This window comes from Taurulus bubalis, assembly GCF_910589615.1.
Source record: "Taurulus bubalis genome assembly, chromosome: 1".
In the NCBI taxonomy this organism is placed as follows: domain Eukaryota; kingdom Metazoa; phylum Chordata; class Actinopteri; order Perciformes; family Cottidae; genus Taurulus; species Taurulus bubalis.
The window spans coordinates 12,416,846-12,438,389 of NC_136589.1; the positions used below are offsets into that span (position 1 = coordinate 12,416,846).

Sequence of the window (21,544 nt, forward strand, 5' to 3'; positions counted from 1 at the left end):
AGAGCCAGCCCCCTCCAGACAGAGACAGCGGCGCGCGCTCACTCCAACAAGCTGCGACTCCTGTGCTGTTGGGGGCCAAAAAGGCATAAAGCATACACAGTGGGTGTCTGTTTGACAAAGTTATAAACACCCCCCCCTCCTCCTCCTCTTATTCCACACGGCTACAGCTGAATGACACTGCACATCTGGCGCAGGCAACGCAGGTTATCCGCGCCGTAGTAGCCACATCTGGTTTGCATGACGATGATGGTTAGAGAGAGGAAAAAGAAGCACAGCAGTAAAGGGCCAGAACAGCAGTATCTTTATTTGATTTTAAATTCCAATTAAATCACGGGTACTTACATTGGGTAAAGATCATCCAAGTTCAAGGTATTCCAACTCTCTTTTCAGACGTCCTAGTTTCAGATTTTACATCTCCCCAAAAATTATTTTACAGCGAGGATTTACAGTTTTTTACAAGTCAATAATACACCTGGAGAAACCCTGTAATACTCTGCAGCGGCTGAATGATTTCTATACAAAAATGTAGAGCAGCTCAGTTATGCATTGGCCAGCTCTGGTCAGGTAAAACTTTTTAAATGTGCAGTTTTTACATTTTGTAAATATATATATTTATATTAACCATTTACAGTCCTGATTATACAACTATCTAATTAGCAAAATGCAGGCACTTAACTTCAAAAACTTCCTTAGTGCCCATAAATAGGAAACAACGCCACCCATTTACATACATATAACTATATAATAGTCCTGTACTTTAACATATGAGCAGCCTCAGGCCGATCAACCACAGTCCGCAGTTACAGCCATAATTACTACGCTTGTTGCATATCACAGTCTTGCCGTCTGGAAAAGACAAGATTTAGCAAAAATGTTTTTATGGTTTGAACAGATGTATTGCACCACATACATCTCTATGCAGACTACTGCTGCCAGAGGTTTTAGGCAAGACCTGATCAGAAACAGATCACTGTGTCGTTGAAAAGAAAGAAAAAGACCCAGAAGACAAGAAAATAATAGTTGTCCTGCAAGTCAAAGGATGACGACTGAAGGACATGAGATGTCTCCTCTCGCAAACAGAGGTGATGATTCGACTCAACCCGCATGGATTGAACTGCACACAGTGAGTTACAAGGTCACTTGTGTTCAGAACTTGTCCGATGAAGAAAAATCTAAATGTAAGACGAAATGTAACTCAAAAGACACTTTCTGAAAATCGACGGTATTGCTCTCTGAACTACGAAGTTGAAAATTGTTCTCGTCCTGCGTCCGTTTTGCATGTGGCGTCATTTCGTGATCATCTTCAACTTGTGCATCAAAACGTAACAATGATGTTGAGACCAACGTGTAAAGGGAAACTCTGTTGCATAGAACAGTAATCGCAAAAAAATACATTTAGTCTCTGCCCCCTCACAAAAAAAAGGAATGACTTCTCTGACAATTATTTTTACAGGATATTAAAAAAAGAAAGAAAAAAGAGCAGCAATAACTAGCAGAACTGCTAAAATATCTCCGTCTGTGTAGTGTAAAACTCATGTTGAATGAATAAATATGTCTGTCTGGCGCTCTTCATGGGGCCGATCACTGCTTCAACAAGTCCTTGAGCACAGCTCCGCCAGACTCAGCGGAGACCGGCACAGGTGTAAAGGTGGGCAGGGCGTCGGAGATGGGCTTCATCAGCAGGTGACCTCCTGAGCTGCCAGAGCTAGAACCAGCCAGCAGGGGGACCGCGGCAGAGCGAGGGGCCAGGAAAGGGTTGGACTCGCCGGGTCGCTTGCTTAGCGCTACAGCTCCTGTGGAGAGAGAAAGAGCGAGGGAGGGGGAGAGAGAGAGAGCGAGGGAGGGGGGGAGAGAGAGAGAGAGAGAGAGAGAGAGAGAGAGAGAGAGAGAGAGAGAGAGAGAAAGAGAGAGAGAGAGAGAGACGTCAGTGTTAAATAAGGTTGGATTTGTTTGGGGAGACGCAAGAGAAAGAACGGCGCCTCCCGTGTGACTCATTAAGCAACACGGGAGAAATAAACACCCCGCCGGGGGTTACTCCCAAAGGTGTTGTTGTAACTCCCAAAGGTGTTGTTTACCTGCAGCGCCGCTGGAAGCAGCACTGCCGGTTCGTCTCGGAGGCGGAGCGCTCAGAGCCTTGATGTCATGGGCCGGAAGCCTCGCCGCGGGCAGTGAAGGGGTCGACTCGATCTCCAGGAACTTCACAAACATCTCTGAGAAGGACTGCAACAGCAAAGGACACAAGAACTGTCTTTATTGACTTTGTATTGTGTGAAGGTCGTCTTGTGCCTTGACGCACGTGACCAAATGTCAGCTTTAGGCTAACTGTAGTTCTGTGAGTCCGGCTAAAGCATTTTGATGCGCTCTGTCCGGATAGCATACTGTATGAAACATAAACTGTGTGTGTGTCTGTTTTAAAAGGAACTTAATGTGGCGTCTCTTACCGAGTTGAACCCTTGGCCACTGGTGGGCCTCTGGGGCGTGTTTGGGACGCTCTGTGCTCCTCTGCCTCCGAGCCAGTTCGACATCCATCCAGTAACACCGTGCCGTCCGTCCTCCCCCAACATCTGCAGATGGGCGGTGAGGAAGTGCAGACAAATACTGTTGGATTCTTACAAATCATCACAGGCGCCAAATATTTTAGGATCAAGTACATGAAATACGTTACTAAATGATGTATGAAGAGTGCAGGTATAGCCAACGTTCATTCAGGCTGTTTTTTTTTCCTATTTCAAAGAAGCGGTCAGATTATTTCAGTTTTAATTGTTCTTGGCTTTCTTTTTGCCTGCCACCACTTTCTGGAAAATTATTTAGTGAACCCAATACTAGTTAAGCGCATATACAGACACTCAGAGTCTGACAGACGGCCCACGCTCTGACAGGAAACACATTTATTATTCACCATCATTCATGCTCTCTAATCATCATGAGAATCATTTGGCAGGATCCAGCTGGATGGACAGCATATATATATATATATATATATATATATATAAATATATATAAAAGATACATAGCTTTGGGCTAAAAAAGGCAGCAGAGGGGGGATACTAGCTGATCCACTGAGGTCAATTCTAAAAAGTAGTCTGGTTTTGTGAGACACTCGGCTGCCGTAAACATTAGTTGAGTGGGAAATTTAAATAGCATTTACAGGAGATGAGGGAGAGATGAAAAGTAGAACGACCTCAAAACGGTCTTCTGAGGACTTCTAATTGCATTTGCCCCTCACCCTATCTGTTTTACTGTAGGAGTATTGGGTAATATACTTTGCAATCGTTGGATGGAGTCTCACATGGCTCCTGCCAGAAGGTCTGTGGAAGGAAACGCTTTATTTTTCTGGGCTGAGCACGGAGAGGATTTTCAGCGGCTGCTGGAGTTAAAAAGCGAGTTTCAGGATCGACTCACTCAAGGACAGGTTTAATAAATCGGTCGGAGTGACCTGGAACAGGGACTGTATTCTTCTCTGCCAACACTGTTTCTCTTTATCATCCTGTTTCTCCTCGCTGCTTTTGAACAAAGGTATCTGTAATTTGGAGCCGAAACTGCTGAAACTTAGCAGCTCAGCGCAATTGTGATTCGGTTACTTTTAAAAATGAGCTGTCCACCACCTGTACCGGCTCATATCAAGGCTTACATGTACTCTAATTGCCCAGCCAAAGACACAAAGTACATCTTTCTACATTTAATGTATTGGATAAATATGTGAAAAAATTATATAATTAAATGAGTCTAATATATACATTTAATTAATCGGTGTGGAGACGTGGATGCATTTATTCCGAATAAGGCACAATTAATGTTAATATCATTACACCGTAATAAAATGTTGTTTTAATACCAATTCTCGCCCAGAAACGTGATTATGTGAATATGTGAACATGTGCTGAAGTAAATACTTTTATTTTGAGTCAAGGAATCTCTCACCTTATCAACATCTTCTCTGCTCAGTCCCAGAACACTTCCCATGAGCCTCAGCACATCGGCACGCTTGGTTTTAGGTGTGTGGAAGTATCCCAAGAACAGGTTACGCATCAGGACTCTGGAAACAGAATATGAATAATTTAGGCATGATGTCATTCAATACCTCAATCCCATATTTATACAGCAGTCCACAAGATTTATTTATATCAATTCAATCACTATAGCTGGCCTGTTAAAACTATGTATCTAAAAGAGCTCTATTTTCAGTTTTATGACCAACCATTTTAGCAGTAATTCAATGGCATTTTAAATGTTTTTGGCAGCTAAAGAAACACTTATTCTTAAAAAAAAGAAATCAATAACTCCAAATTTGGAGATCATTTTCTTTGTCTAAAGCCCCAATTCACACAGGACTAGTATTAACTAGGGACCGCTAGTAATTTTTAATAATTGCCAGGTCTTCTGTGATCTTCTGTGAAATGCCCTCAGAAAAAAGATTCCACCACAAATTACCGACCACATTGAACCAAACACAGAGGTCATGTGAATACAAGTCCCGTGTGAATCGGCATCTCCGTGAATTGGGATGTTTTTGTTTTCTTCGAACGTTTTTTCTGCCTTATCCGGTTGAGATTTACACATGGAGACCCACTAACACGGCGCAAGACGTCTTTATGAATATCATAGAAACATAAACAGACCTATATAATAGGCAATTATATTTATACATTTAAATATAAATATCATATGGTATAATATCTTAAACATTTTTAGAGGTTGAGTCTGGACATCATATCCATAGTCAGTAAATAATAATGTAATTTATGTGAATAAAATAATGTAATATTTAACCCAGACAGGACCAAACTTACTTGTCTATCTTCCCTTCTGTGCTGTTTAGAAGTGTCATCAGCTTCCTCTGCGCCTCCTCCAACATCTCCTGTCTAATTTCCACTGTAACACAGACACACCCAGAGTGTGAAGAGATGTTTTTTTTTATTGTTTAAAAGTCATGTCCATGTTGCCCATAACCCCAGCGTGTGCCTTTCATGTACTTGACATTAGCCACAAACCGAAGCAGCCGATCACACAAAAATAAATACCTGACAATCTTTGAATATTCCAGAAAGTCGTTAAACAAGACTTACTGCTGCCCTGAAGGTATTTCAGAAGCATCACAGACTTGTCTTAACCATCTGGATGCTTTTACAATAAATATGATGAATTAGATCCATTACCCGTTTCAATTTGCGACTATATTTCGGAGCCACATCCTTGCTCTATAAAAATATGAACACTCTTTTATAATGAAAATATAAAACAATAGAAAGTAACATCAGTGTTAACCAACATAAACAATAATAATAGAATATGCTAAAAATGTTTATACTGTGCAGCGGACAGAATGTGTTTTCCTCCAGATGGTTTGAAGAGTCTTTGAGGAATCTGGAAATACTTTCAGAACAGCAGTACATTTTGTTAAATGACCTTCTGGGGTTTTCAAAGCTCATCGGGTATTTGTTAATCAAAACATTGGATTCTTTGTGCCGTGGCTTGAATTCAGTGTTAATGCACGAGAGGCACAAACTGGGGCTACGATGCACATACCAACGCCATCCCCTCATTGGTGAGACATTCTCACGGCTAACCAACTATTAATAGACCCAATGTAAATATTCCATAGGTGACTGATTTGTGCAGTAAATATATGGCCTCATATCAGGTTTGAACAATGTCTGAACAGCCATAGAGGGGTGAAAAAAGAAGCTGTCTGAGAATTTGCCGGCCAAATCAGAGAGAGAGATAAGAGGGAAATCTGCTGAGTGTGTAGAGGACAACCACACCTAAGGGAAGACCAGAGTTTCACTTGCTCTGTTATTCAGATTATGATAAGGACATGTGCACACTAAAGTAAAAGCCTGGGAGAACGGAAAAAAATAAGTTTATGTCTAAAGGCTGCCTGGGACAGAAAAGGGCAGCAGATGATGGTAGTTGCATTCCACAACATCGTGAACAAACATTAGAGGTCTTTGAACCAAGCAGATGTTAAACAGTTTAAAATACTTTTTGTTATTATTACAACCTTATGAAGATACCTCCATTTATAGCTTGTATGGAGTTTTGACTGACAGTCTCATTCAACCAGAAGAGGGGCGCTAGAAGTTGGCGGGTGATAACACTCTGTTGCAGCTCACCTTGTTTTTTCAGCTCATCAATTTGCTCCTCGTTTAGATCGAGCTGATCGGTGAGCCGAGACGCTGATTCGAGAGCAGTGTTGGCTTCGTCAAGGTTAATCTGACAGAGATCATAAAGCCGTTATTGTTTGCGTTGATTATTGGCCTTGCTGTTGGCGGCAGATGTCGTATGTAAATCAAGTGAATAGATATTCTGATCTGTTATTGATTGCTGGTCTACCTGAAGGGAGGATGCTTGGTCCTCCAGCCTCTGTGCTTTTCTTTTCCACTCGTCTTTCTCCTTCTTGAGCCTATCAAGCTCTGCAGAGTACATGGCTTTCTCTTCTGATGGGGGGGGGGGGGGAGAAACAATTATTACAGGTTATATGGATATTTCATTGCACAAACTGCCTTCTCAGTACCACCAAGGTAGATACTACGAGCTGAGTCTTCATGGAGAAGCAGATGACTTGCCTTGTTGAAACTGCTCTAGCACCATCTGCAGGTTGGAGAGCGACACTGCATACTGGTTGACCTGCTCCTGGGAGGTTCTGAGACGGATGAGTGCCTCATCCCTCTGCTTCACCACTCCAGTCAGCTGCTCTTGCAGAGACTCCACCTGCATGCTGGCTTGTTGGCTGGTGGCACAGAACCAGGAACAAATGTTCACTGTTTATATAACCTTAATTAAACCAGGAGATTCCATAGGCATTCAGATCAATTCCAAAATGAAGGCCCAGTCAATGGAACGTAAGGATCTCTTAGTCCAAGTCATGAAGGATATGTTTTGGACATCTAGTACTTAAAAGGAATACTTTACCCACAAAATTACCATTTTTCATCAATTACTCAACTGGCATTATGTTAAATTGTCATGCAGGCATTCAAGGGAACTCAATGCAACAAGGGGTGAGCAATTGATATACAAATGGTTATTTTGTGGCTGTATGTATTCCTTTAATATCAGCGTCTCAGGACTGTTGCAGACTCAATATCTTTATTTAGAGTAACACGTATGGTGTTCTTTAGCTGCAAAACTACAAACTGGAAATCCATTTTAGATCATAATTTTTTGGGCAATTTGCACTTTTTTCTTTGCCACACAGCCACCAATGACACCTATTCTCAATTACATGTGGCATGCTATTCCTGTTCAATATCTAAACCATGGTGAAAATGAGCAGCGACATCCCTGATGATTTCATTTGCATTTGTCTAAAGCGTGGTTTTAGTTCAGGCTAACCTGGCACTCTCCCCAGCACTCGAGGATGTGGCCAGTTTATCGTCCAGCAGTGCCACCCTCCTGCGCAGCTCTGTCTCCCTGTCCTCTGCAGCGAGGGCTTCTCTCGTGTACGAGTCCTCAATCTCCAAGAGGTGATTACGTAACCTTTCAAGCTCCAAGTTGAGACGCTGTTCTTTGTCCCTCATATGCTGAAGCTGTGAAGGAAAAAGAAATACCGTTACATGTGTAGATTACTGACCTGTAACTGTTACAGTTCCTCAAAGTTACTTGTCATTAATGACAGCATGTTTTTTATGGCTGGAAAGCATAATGAGTCTAGTTAAGGAACTAACACGGAATGGTTGAACATTGTGAATTGTTGACGCCCATTTGTCTTGAGTCTACTTTGAAGCAACGTGACTTGACTTATATCATACAATAAAATAATGTGATTAACCTGATCATGGGAAACTTACACCAAATTGTCTGTTTCTTATATATTTGTATCCTTATACTGATGTACAATGTGCAAAAAAAATGTGCTTCTCAGAAATGCAGTGCAAAGTGTGTTTTGATGGACTTTACCATGTAAAAACAAATGTAATATCATTATATTACATTTGTTTTAATGTAATATAATGATATAGTGAATATTACTGGCTGAATATTCACTTTGACATGTAAAAAATGCTAGCCAAACAATAAACGGTGATGCAAACCGTAGAAAAGTTGAATTTGTCTTGCACACAGAACCCAGCGGTGAGCAAACACAGATGCACAGTTCAAAGCTAAAGCTAATGACTGAATAGCATATGTCCTCCTACCTCAGACTGTACTGCAGTGGTCTCCATTTGTTTTTGCTTGAGTGCCATCATCACCTGATCCCTCTCCTGCTGGAATGCAAAAGCTTTCTCCTGCATGGACTTCAGTTCATTCAGGAGTTGGTTCAGCTCACCAGACTTACCCTGCATCACATCAGCAGCACAGTAAATCAGAAATGAGACTATTTGAAGAATAAAAGAAAACAACTGTTTCCTCTCTGAACGGCTTATTACAGATACATTTTTTTTCACCAAGACGCATGGGAACTAAGAAAAGCACTTTTAAGGAATATTTTACCCCCCAAAACGACAATTTTTATTTTATTTATTTTGCTGTTGTCAATGTAGCGTTCAATTCATCAAGACGTTTTACCATGGAAGCTAGTTTCATGAAGAGTGAAAGTAACACTGGTTAAGTATTTGATTCTTCATACACATTGTCATTTTGGCGATTAAATATTCCTTCCAGCTACACAAGACAGGTAAATAAAAATAAAAAAGTAACAAAATGTCTTTCAATAGAACCAAACAATGAAATTAAAGAGAAATACAGGTAATAATTCTGAAGTCTTAGTTGCCAACTGACCTGCTCTTTGTCCTTGAGCATCCTCTCCACTGTTGCAGACTTCTCGCTCACTGCACTCAGTTCAAACTCCTTCTCTCTCAGCAGGAGGGAAACCTGCATGTTGGTTTCCTGCAGCGCTCTGAACTCGGACTCTTTCTCCCGAGAGCGCGAAGCTACCAGCTCGTTCTCCTCCTTCAGCTTCCTCCCATCCATTTCCAGAATGAGAGCCCGCTCCTTCAGGTTGGTCACGGCCTGCTTCAGCACCTCGTTGTCATTCTCGCGGTTTCGTAGTGACTCACTGACGTGACCCAGCTGGTCGCCTTTGGTTTTGATGAGCAGGTCTTTCTCCCTCATAGACCTCTGCAGGGCCTCCAGCCTCTCTCGGACCAGCCGAACCTCCTCGACCTGACTTCTCTGCTCGCTCTCCGTGGCAGACGCTGAGTTGGAGAGCAGGTGGTTGTTCTCCTGAAGGGTCATGATTATGTTTTCCTTCTCAGCCAACTGAAATCGCAATTGGACAATTTCTTCCTGGGGTTTCTCGTAGTTTGCTGTTGGAGACGTCTGGCGGCTATGAGCATCAGCTGTGAGAGAAGCTCCACTAGCCTGAGCAGCTACGACTTCAGGAGTCTGTGCTACGCTGTCCAATTTACCCAGCAGGACATCCTTGGTGGTGCTGAGCTGGGTGATGGTATGCTGGACCTGAGCGAGTTCCTGACTCAGACTTCCCAGCCTCCTTTCCTTCTGCTCGTAGCTCTGGATCAGTCCGGCGTAGTCCACTGACAGCTTGGAGCTGCTGTCGCTGTCAGCGCAGACCTGACCCTGCAGCTTGATCAGCTCCTCCTGCAGCTGAGCCGACTCGTGCTGCATGTTCTTGACCGTGGTGATCACCTGCTGCTTCCACTCCTCCATCTTCTTCACCTGCTGTTTCAGCGTGTCCCTCTCCTGCAGTAGCTCCTCAAACTGGTTGCTGCTGACTCCTCCGGAGCCACTACCAGACTCACCTGCTGAAGATTGCAGGACGGTCACCAGGGTCTGGCACTTCTGGGTCAAAGCGTCGATCTCGATGTCTTTCTCCCTGATGATGCGGGACAGGTTCTGGATGGTCTCCTTGAACATCTCTTGGCTTCCTGAGGGGTCGCTCATGTTGGAGAGGCGTTGGTTCTCCTGCTGAAGCTTTGACAGGGCCGCCTCCTTCCCTGCCATGATATCCATGAGGCGGTGATAGTCGGAGCGAAGCTGGCTGTTCTCCCTGGTCTTCTCGTTGAGCACGGCAAGCACTTGCTCTCTCTCGACGGCGTACGCCTGCAGCTGCTGCTGTAGGAACATGACATCCTGGCTGTGTCCACCACCTCCGACCATGGACATTCTGGCATGAAGTGCTTGGATCTCCAGATCCTTCTGCAGGATCATCTGGGACAGTTTGCCCACCTCATCACGGTACAACACCAGCTGATCCACCTGTCTAATCAGTGAGAGGTTCTTCTCGTTCAGCAGGCTGATTTCAGTCTCTTTCTCCTTGATGCCTCTCACCAGTCTTTCTATTTCTACCTTCGACAGGTCGTGTTTCTCGTTGCCGTTCTCCTGATTTAGAGTCTGGGTCTTCTCCTCCTGCAGGATGACCTCACCCTGCACAGGTGGGGAGTCCCGCACTTGACCCTCTCTGAGCTGATCTACAGTCTGCTGAAGGCAGGATATCTCGTCATCTCTGGCATGGATGAGTCTGTCATAGTTCAGTGTGGTCTGCTGATGGCGAACGTGAGCCTGCTCCAGCTCCGTCTGCTGCGCCTGCAGGGACTGCTGCGACAGAAGGAGAGAGACCTGCAGCTCCTCCATGGTCCTCCTCAGAGTCTGGACCTCCTCTTCCAGACCATTCCTGGAGGACTTGAGCTGGGTGATCTCTGTCTCCAGCTCTGTCATGATGTCTAAGGTCCTGGGCTCAGACAGAGTTGGAGGTCTGCTCTGCTGATCCCTGAGTCGGTCGATTTCTTCTTTCAAATGACTGTTCTTCTCCTTCATACCACCCAACTGTTTATCCTTCTCCTCTAGTGCCCGTTTGAGAGCATCCGCTTCCTTTGTCACGACTAAAATACTGTTCTCCATCTCCTTCTGCAAATCTGAAGCGTTCTGTTTTAACGTGTCCATGAAGACATCCTTCTCCTGCAGCAAATCTGTCAGCTGCTTCTGCCCTGCGACGGTGATGGAAAGCATCTCGTTGGTGTCTTTGTGGTCGGACGCCAGCTGCTCCACGTCTCTCTTCAGCTGAGATATCTCCAAGTCTTTCTCCTGGTTGAGTTTGATGGCGCGCTCATGCTCCGTCTGTAAAGCGGAGGCGTCCATGGAGCGGGCTCGAGTCAACTCCTCGATGGTCTGCTGGAACTGTTTCCCCTGTTCTGTTAGCGTCCTCTCAGCCTGCTCCAATTCACCCTCTATTTGACTTTTTTCCAGCTTCAGAGCTTCAATACGAGTGTCCTTCTCCCGTACCGTCCTGTTCAGAGCTCCCTGGCTTTCCTTCATCTGCTTGGTTAGTTCCTCAGTTTTACCCACAGCCTGCTCACTCTCAGTCTTCATCCTCCTGATTTCCATCTTCAACTCGTAGTCCTCAGACAGCACCTTCTCCTCAGAGCTCCTCATCTCATCCAATTTTCTCCTGAGCTCTGACAACTCCCTCTCCATCCCTGCTAGCTTCTCTCCAGTTCCCGGTGCCTCCGTTCCTCTCCCTCCTGCCTGATCCAGCTCTGCCTTGGTAACAGATAATTGCTCCTCTCGCTCCTGAGAAGTCTTCTTCAGCTCTGTGATTTCTCTTCGTGCCTCTCTGCTCTGCTCCTGTGCATGTCCCAGTTTGTCTTTCAGATCCTTCACTGTCTGTTCCAATTCCTGTTTGCCCATATGTAGGTCGTTGAGGGTGAAAGCGCTCTGGCTCACTTTCTCTTTTTGGTTCTCCAGGTCTTGCTCCAATGCCCTCCTCTGGTCTTTGGTTGTGTTCAGCTCTGCAGTCAGTTCAGTCAGTTCCGCCTCGGCCTCCCTCAGCTGTCCAGAGAGCTGCTCCTTAACTGAGATCATGTGCTAGAGACAGAAAAAGTTGGAAATAATTCAGTAAAAAAGTATTCTCATCATGTTATTTGTAGTTTTGTAGGGTTTCTCCATATTTTCCTTTAAAAAAAAAAAAATCATACATTTCCATGTCTTAGCTTTGTTTTTTGCTCATCATGACGCCATTACAATGTCTGAAGACTATTAAAACCTACTAGGTTAAATTAAATAAGTAGCGAATTATGTATTTCACAGTTTAATATTCCCACATTGTAAGAGATTTTAGTGGGTTTAAATTAATACATATTAAATCATATGCACTTAGGACTTTTTGACAGTTTTCTGTAGAAAAAAAATGGCGGCCGGCTCCGTGAGGAGGAGCTGCTCATTATGTAGATAAAAACGTCTCATTCTAACATAACGAAAACGATTCATATTTTTAGTTGATTAAACACTAAAGAAAACATAATTAGTCATATTTAATTCCATTTGTGCCAGTAGATCCCGTGTCAATGCTTTGTAAAGCACTTTGGCTGATTTAGTGCTACATAAAAATGATCATTATTATATGAGAACAAAGAAAGCGGGCCTCAGTGGTCAGTCAGACCTGTGTTGCTTCCTGGTTTTGCCCGTCTAGTTCCTCCAGCTCAGATATCAGGGTGTCTCGTTCCTCCTCTGTGTTTCTCAGGACCTTTTCTCTCCTCTCCAGCTCCGCCTTTAGATCCTCCAGTGACTCTGTGTCACCAGACTCAGCTCCGTTATTGTTAACTATTTGTTCCTTTGCCATTTCTAGTCTTTCTTGGAGACTGAGCTGTGAAAAGACACACAAAAAACATCAATAATCCAATTACTCCATCTGAGTTCTGACCTTTTCGGTCTTACCGATAACTTAACACATGCAAGTGTGAATGCACTTACATGTCAAGTGACACACAGACACATACAATACATTTATCAATAAAATCAATAAAGACATACAAGATATTTTAAGCAGCCTGTGGTTAAAATATTCAGATTGCACCAGAAGAACAAACCTTTTCTTGTTCTAGGACATCCTTTTCTTGTCTCAACGTCCCAATAATGGTGTTCAGTTCTAAGATGTCTGCATGTTCAACTTCTTCCTTTGGTTCAGCCTAATTATAAAAAAGAGTTACAGAGCGTTCATTAAACGACTTAGATTATAAATAAACATGATGTATGGTTAATGATTTATAAATCACACTAACCTCAGTCGTGCTTTTCATATCTGCTATTTCTTTTTCTGCAGCTGAAAATCAGAAACTTTAGTTAATATGCAGGTTAATTATGAAGGAAAACATGCTATGAATGTAGAAGTCCTGAGAATAAATAGAGGAAAAAAAATCCAGTGATCCTTTTTATAAGTCTGATCTTAATTGTTTTGTCTCATTCGTTTGTTTAAGAACAGGTTCTCAGCTTTTGTTGTTGTACTACTCATTTTGGCCACAAGAGGCTGAAGTGCACCACTACCCCATGTTCAAAATAAGACTAAAAGCATTCATGTATTTTTTTCAGGCTACCAGGTTTTCTAATTGACATAACTTGCTATTACAGGGCATGAAGAAATTAAACCTCACAACCTTTTTTCAGCTGTTCGTAAGTCATAAAGACAGGAGAGAAAACCATTCAGATCAGACTTAGAAAATGGATCATCAGAATTTTCCTCTCAGGGCTTCCATTCACTAGGGACTCCATGACAATATTCTGTATTCATAACAGTATTCTGTAGGTTCCACAATAAGTTTTAGCAAAGTGAGATTCTGAGAACATGCAGGAGCTTTAATGTAATGGCATTAATGAGCTGTATTCAGCATGAATAACAGTATACCTGCAAGGTTTGTCCTCAACACTTGGATCTCGTGGTCCAGCTGGGCTTTTTGCAGAGACTTCCCCTCCTGCTCTTGTACTCGCGTCTGAAGCTCGGTGACGGAGGCCTGCAGCCGCGTGTAGTTCTGCAGCAGCTCGGTGTTTTCTTCCTGGACTTCGTCTTTCTCCGCCTGCAGTGACGTGTGTTTCGTCTGTGCCTCCTCCAGACTGGCGGACAGCTCGGACAGCTGATTCTCCCGCTGATCTGCCGCCTCCTGCAGGGAGTTTATGATTTTCTGAAGTTCAGGAATTTTGGAGGCATCTGACGGGGAAGTGGCTGGAACACCACCTGGGGAGAAAGATTTAGAGGAGTAAGTTAATTCGGTGTGTTGTGTCTGATTAGAAACACTAAGTTGAAGGGGTTTATCACAATTACAGTATTGAATTTGGCAAAAGGTGCCTTGCTTCCACATTTTGTCTCTCAATTTGTGTTACAATTGACCTTTGCTAAAAAATAAAAAACCTGAAAACACCTTTCCTATCCCTTCCATAAGTTACAATAACAAATACCAAAGTTCAGCTGACCACCATGAATCTGTTCCTCCAGCTCCTCTATCCTCTCCTCGTACTCTGCGAGGTCCTCTTTATGTCGCCTTGTGATGTCGGCCATCTTCTGCCGCTGGGCGTCCTGCAGAGCTGCCAGTTCATGCTGGTGTTCATCCACCTCACGGCTCATCTCCTCCCGCAGCTCCTGTTGCAAAGCAGCAATAACATAACAGTTAGAGTCTCAGCGTCACTCAGCTCTGTGCAAGTTACATTACATTACATTACATTTCGTTTAGCTGACGCTTTTATCCAAAGCGACTTACAATAAGTGCATTCAACCATGAGTACAAACTCAGAACAACAAGAATCAAGAAAGTACAATTTCTTCAATAAAGTTAAATTACAAAGTGCTATCAGTAAGTGCCATTTAAGTGTTATTAAAGTGCTACTGCGGTGCTACCTTCCTTATTCAAGGTGTAGTCGAAAAAGATGTGTTTTTAGTTTGCGACGGAAGATGTAGAGACTTTCTGCTGATGTCAATGGGGAGCTCATTCCACCATTGAGGAGCCAGGACAGCAAACAGTCGTGACTTTGAGTGTTTAGCTCGCAGTGACGGAGCGAGCTGCGAGCTAAAGTTATTGTTAGAAATTATTCAGATCTGCATTCATTGAAATTTTGACCACATGCGGAGAGCAAAAACAAACACAAGACTGACTCCATGAATCTAAGAGGAACTTCAGATTTGGGTAATATGAACCACCCCTTTCACATACACATTGTCATTTAAACTACAGGTATTGTTCGTATAAAATATTAATAATAGCAGTTTTAAGATGTTGATTCAACCATAAAATACAATTTATTCTAGCAAAAATTACAAATTCACCTTAGTAGTTCTTTGAAGTTTGAGAACCTCTCCCTGGTCGCCATTCCCAGATGTTGCTGCTGTTGATGCCTGGAATAAAATAATAAATCAGATCAAACAATTACACCAATGATTTATTCATATGGAATAAAAATAAATAAATACAATTTAAACAGCATTTGTTTTTTGGTATGCCAGAAAGATGTTTAGGTAATCAAAACAATTACGGTGAAAACAAATTAACTCAAATAAATGTAATACATTTTAGTATCTGGCACATTGTTTTATGTAGCATCGTGACCAAAAACTGCTCAAATAAAACCAATCCATTTTTTTTAAGCCATACTTTCAAAAGGTTGAATTATAACTATTATTACTGTATTATTACTATTACATAGACAAACGTTTTATTTCGGGAATAGTTCAAATTTTCTTAATAGTTATTTGCTTCATTGAGTTAGTAGAGAAGATCGATGCTACTCTCATGTCTGTGCGGTAAATATGAAGCTGCAACCAGGAAACATAAGCATAAAGACTGAAAACAGGGGGAAACAGCTAGCCTGGCTCTGCCCATAATCTCTCTACCAGCACCTCTAACGTTTAGTAATTACTAAGGATGAAACATTATATATTGTTTGTTTAATCTGTGCAAATGCACATAAAACTGACTATATAAAAGGAGATTATCTACGGTGGAAATGTGGAACTATTCCTTTAACTGGATGGCCTATTATCAACTCTCTGTATCAGAAACGACCTGTCCTGCTCCATCATCCTTACCTGAGACATTCGCCTCCAGTGTGTCACCTCGGCCTCCAGACGCATGACTTCTGTCGACAGCCGGTTGATCTCCTGTTGCGACCAGATCACGTCGCTGAGGTCCATTTCGTCGCCTTGGAAACCCTGGTGGGAGGCCAAGGGCCGTGACATGTAGGAGGCGACAGAAGAGGAGGTAGTGGTCGAGGAAGAAGTGGTGACGGGCAGCATGGCCGGACCGACGGCGGCAGACTGAGCCGAGTAGTGCAGATTCTGGACTTCCTCCTGGAGTCCACTCTGTCGAGCTTTCAGGTGACTGATCTCCACCTGGAAGACACAAACAAACATTTTTTTTTGCCTTTTTTTTTTGTTTATTAGAATTTTTTATGATAAAGAATATTTAATGAATGTAGGTTTTAAATTAGGATTTGAAACACGAAGTGTGAGCAAATTGCCTTTGGAGAAAATCACAAAAAATGTAAAAATAAATGAATGTTATCTCTTATATAGGATATATTTAACACAAATATTATGTAAATGCTTTAATTATTAACACAAATGTACATACATCTTTCTGTTGCAGGAGGGCTCTGTACTCTGCAGACTGTCCTTTAATCTGGATCTCTGAGGCCTCAAGCTTCTCCTCGAGCTCTGCATGGAGCCTTCTCAACCTGTCGTACTGCAACAAAGAGAGAGAAGGGAGAGTCAGTCACATACAAAATATGTGGATGAAATTAAAATGTTTCCGCTTAACAGGAAGGTGGTCGGGACCATTTGTAGCTGCAGATACCCAATTGGTGCTCTAGTCTAATGAGTATTGACAGCAGCAGGATGATGTTTGTGGGATTAAGTAAAAAATAATCACCCTATGAGACATTGTGCTTCATTGGTGTGTTTTTGGTAGTTTTGTATAACAATGAAGCTCTATGGCGCAGAGGAATGACATATATCATGCTTCACACACACACACAATACGAAGATTCAATTCATTGTTGGTTTTTGGTCTTTTAACAGGATTTGAAGACTAGAAGAAGAATCGTCTTACTAGTGATCTCCTTCTCCAATCTCTCATTGAACAACAGGATTCTAGACCTTTAAAGTTCATAGAACATCCTACGAGTGCCAACGAGCCGCACACTAAGTACTGAAGATCAAAACCAGTGTGCATTCTTGAGGATTTATAAACCTTTCTTACCAAAGACATTTAACTTCAAACACAGGTGGAAATAAAAACATTTAATATAGCTAGGTGCGTCAGTTTCAGGGACCTGGCAACAATGAGGATTGGCCGGGGCAACATAAAATGCCATGTCAGGCCAGTACATCTAGCAAATCCCTTGAGTGACACTTCTTATATATTGTATTATTGTTTTATCACTGTGCAGCAGTTTGGTCAAGTTGTGTTCTTTTCGAATGTGCTCTATACATAAACTTAACCTGAAACTTGAGCCACCTCGCATCACTCACGGCTGTAGAGAGCTGCACAGTACCGATCAATTTCAGTTATCCCGGAAACAGGAGTTCAGTTGGGTGGCATCAGAGAGGATGTGGCCGAAAATCCAACTATGTATTGCGCAGTTTGGTCGCAAGGCGGATAAAACATAATAATCACCTTTAGTCTTCCATGTAATTTGATAACTGCTATTAAATAGGACAAATGTATTGGGGCAAGTAGATTTCTGACCACTTGTCCAACCAGGCAAGTTAAAATAAACAACATTAACTCTGCCTGGTGCAGTGCATGCTGGCTTACTGGGACAAACTGAACAAATCCATAGTTACTGTTACAAGTCAGAGATGAGCTTTTCCTGCTATGACAAGACAACACACCGATGGTGAGAAAGGCTTGATAAATGCACAAAGAATCTCACCTCAGATTTCTGAGAGGCCAATGCACCCTCGATGTCGGCCAACTTGGTATTGGACACATGCAGTTCTGTGGCAGCATCTGCAGTTACATGGAAAATATAGCGTTGAATATATCAAAATATGTACACAAGTCAGTTTACAGCAAAAACAAAAAGGCAGCATAAGTTAAATGTGAGTCTAATCCACAAAACTTTGCTACATAAACAGAGTAACAGAGGGGATTTTATCAGTTTTCTGATAACATGATTTTCAAGTTTATCAAGGAGGACATTCAAGAGATACTAACTGGTCACTGTTTTCTTCTCCATTCAACACACAGATCTGCGTTACCCGCCGGCTCACATGACAAACAAACACGCACGGCTGAGCAGGCCAACATTTCTGGGGATCGTATTGGAGTTATGTGACCTTAACAGCTGGATGAAGCTCAGCCAACCTATAGGCCTATAGGGAGATCTAGCTCCAGTTCATGTCGTCTCTTTTAAATTCTCCTGTTAATAAAATGTACTTGCAGTCCGGATTTGCAGAGAGCTTCACAGCTGTGCTCCATACTCAGTGATAAGAATTCATACTTTTGGTGTTAGATTAGAGCTGTGAGTTGGAGATCTGCGGTCAAAGTTCTCTTTGAGTCAATACTTTATCACATGTTGTCCATTTGCTTCAGAGTGATGGCACTTTGGGGTTTAACTGGCCAAATGAGATGGAGCCCTTTTGATAGAAACTCCATAATTATTGCATTTTGTCGCCGTAAAACACTCATGAGTCCGCCGGAGTGAGGTGGTAACAAGAAACACAAAAATGAGGGGGCGACTGCATCGACTGAGAAGGTTTGCCTGAGACTTTACACCAAAATAACTTTTACAGTAAACTGTCAGTTTGGTGAGTGTTGCAATAGATGAACATGTCTAACTTGCTTACTTCTATGCGCATGTATGAAAACTCTTTCACCATCACCTGGCAAAATAAAGTATGTGGGTAACATTTAAAACTAGAAGAAACATGTGATTTACCCACGCCACAGGTAGCTGCATATACATGAGGGCAACAGGAAACAGTTTTTGTGCATCCTTCAAAAGCACCTTAACTCTGCTGACCCTAGTAAGAGGTCGACTATCGTGTGATCCCGACTGGAAGGAAAAAGTTAGACCATTGTGTCACAGACTTGGTGTTAGCAGGACTCTTCCCCCCCGTGATTAACAAATAACTATTTATAATCCAGGTTTGTTCAGTTAGCTTGAAGCACAGAACTGTGTGTTATTAACTATGAATTAGATGCTACAAGTGGCTATTAGTGCTACATTAAAGACTGACATTGAGATGCAGAGCAGTGGTGATGGGGAAAGGCAAAGTACTCAAAAGACACCACACACTGAATTTAAACAAACATTATCGAGTGCCGCGGGAATGAGTCCCAAAACCAGAAAATGAGTGAGCATGTTTGCACTTCTGGTTCCAATGTCTCAAAGTCAATAGGTTTTTGGTTTGATGCCCGACAAAAGGTCTGCGGTTAACACAAGTTTAAGAGATTTTAACGTCTTGTTCTACAACATAAAATACGCCAGTAAATACTCCTCTAAAAAATCGTGAAGCTTTTACGTGTCTCAAAGGCGGTTCGCTAACAAGTGGCTAAGTTAGACTAAAAGAACGTCTTCGCCAACAACGTTGATTGACACAGAGTTTATTTTCTGCAATAATCCAATATGAAATCCAAAATGACATATCCCGTTGGCTTACGTCATCCCTGCAGCTCTCTATTGTCTTGCAAGTAGTCCAACTCTCGTTCAGTGTCAACAGAGCAGCAATAGAAAAGGGAGTTCTGTTTACATATACCGGTATGCACTTTTCACAATGAGAACAAGATTATCTTGAAAACACAAGAGACAAAGCAGCTGAGTACTTTTTACCAATTCAGTCAATCACTAATAATGAAGAAAAATAAAGTGGGTGCTGCACTGGATCAAGAAACTTGGTGTTGGTGCCTTTGAAGTAAAACAAATTAGGTGCTGTTCAAGAACAAAGAAAGTAGTCAAGTAATAAATGAAGACTGAATGCCAACTAATTCAAACTGACTGCCAACTAATATTAACTAATAGTTAATTCAAAGGTAATCTGGAACGTTTTTTATTTGCGCTGTTAAACAGCTGATGAAGGCGTAGGTAGGAATACCAGGCCCGCCACTGTGTTTCTGATATTTAGTCCATACTCAGACAGAAATAGGATTGACAGTTTCAACAAAAACAGAACATTGAACTTATTGTCAGTCTGTTATATTGTAGTGTTGTAGATAAGTCTAATTGATTTATGGATTGGTTTTACCTGGTAAACTGACAACTGAGTGTCTGCATTGTATTTGTTTCGAGTACTATCTACTTATTACAAACTGCTTACGTTTCTCTCGTGTGAGCTGACATTTGCTTTTGATGACGACAGCTGAGTGTGGAACAGATATTTATATTACAGGGCCTTCTAATACACTGAAACACCAATAAGCAAAAAAACACATGTGTCTCGACTGTCTACTTGTTTTTCCACATCACTCACAGTAAGTCGGCCAAACCTTGTTGGTAGTTTTTCAGTTAACGGATACTTTTTAAGGGACGTAAGCAATAGTTCTTTAACATATTTTTTCCAGATTTTGTTGCAATAAATTTTCTACTGCTCAATGTTTTTCTCTGTTGCTTCCCAAGACAGCCAAGATACTTTTACAATCTTACTAAAGACCCAAATATTTTCTATTTTAGGATAGCTAGTGTGCATGTCAGGACCTGGGAACCTAAAAGGCACCTTTTAGCGGGTGCTCAATTTAAGATTGATACACTGGAACTATCAACCAGCTCATGCATGTGTGTACAAAACACTCTTTGCTACAGCTGTGTCACTCAAAACCGTGTGCCTGGTGAGGTGGCGACCTAACAAAGAAAACAGGAACACAAACTTACCTCCCACTTCTTCCACCCCTTCCAGTAGCATGTCTTTGGTAAAGTTTGAGATCTGCCCGGTGAAAGAGGACAGGCTCCCGCCGACCTGGCCCAGAGACTGGCCGAGGCCGGAGCCGATCCCACCCAGCCAGGATGACATCTCGAGGAGGACAACAAACCTAAACCAAAACAAAGCAGGGCCGAAGGGGACTAAAGGGAAGGGGAAGCTAGCCTAGCTTTGACTCCAGAGGTGATACAGTTAAATCGGTCATCAATCTGAACTGTACACTCTACACCACGGGGACTTAGTCAACTTCAAAATCCACTTTAATCTTGCGGAACAAAGTCGCTTTTCAGGCTGACAGGCGCTCATTTAGCAAAGACCCCGGTTCGGCTAATGACAGCTGATCTTTTGCCTTCAGGAATTTGTCGAGCTAAGCTAAGCTAAGAGACGCTATAGCACAGTCAGACAGCTGATACTGAAGATTACGTCCTTTCGTTGAGGTCTGTGTTGTTTCCGGGGAGCGCGAGAGGTATTTTCAGCAGTTTTCTCACCGGTCTAAACAACACGGCGTCCAGAAAGTGCCACCTCAACTGCAGCCATATCAGCTCGGCTGCGGCGGCGGCGATGGCTGTCAGGTTTGACGTGGACACGGAACAGGGCCGCGGTGCATTGTGGGATACTGGAGGACCAACATATTCAAGGTGCGTTCAGGAACCAAGAGAACGCCAACTGAAAGTCAGGCGCTGCCTTCAGTGGATAAATAATACATTATGTTCATAAATGTATTTCGTATTCTGTTAATTATTATTGGAAGTTTAGTAAGATAATAAATAGGAAATATGTGTAAATTATACATTTTTAGAAAAAAATGTTTATTCATAAACCATATTTAACCCAAATGTTATATAAGAGCTATAACCTTTTTGTTTGACGAAAGCTATACCAATGTTAGATTTGGAGTATGTTTCTTTTGTGTGTATTCCTCATATTTAGATCAGACAAGCCACGTCCTCATTTAAATCACCTTTAAAA

The 21,544-nt window shown here is 42.4% G+C and overlaps 1 protein-coding gene across 1 annotated transcript; it reads right to left on the reverse strand.

The window, feature by feature from the left end:
- Positions 1-289: 289 nt before the first annotated feature.
- trip11 (thyroid hormone receptor interactor 11) lies at positions 290-20,668 on the reverse strand (the record flags this gene model as incomplete). Its single annotated transcript, XM_079220108.1, has 21 exons — positions 290-1,793; positions 2,076-2,220; positions 2,442-2,564; positions 3,922-4,036; positions 4,791-4,872; positions 6,114-6,213; positions 6,334-6,437; positions 6,567-6,730; positions 7,336-7,529; positions 8,139-8,279; positions 8,722-11,763; positions 12,338-12,541; positions 12,765-12,863; positions 12,957-12,997; positions 13,577-13,903; positions 14,140-14,305; positions 14,987-15,055; positions 15,746-16,048; positions 16,290-16,400; positions 17,593-17,669; positions 20,530-20,668. The coding sequence occupies 21 exons, from the start codon at positions 20,666-20,668 to the stop codon at positions 1,582-1,584; spliced, it is 5,958 nt and encodes a 1,985-aa protein (XP_079076234.1). The 3' UTR covers positions 290-1,581.
- Between the last annotated feature and the right edge of the window lie 876 nt (positions 20,669-21,544).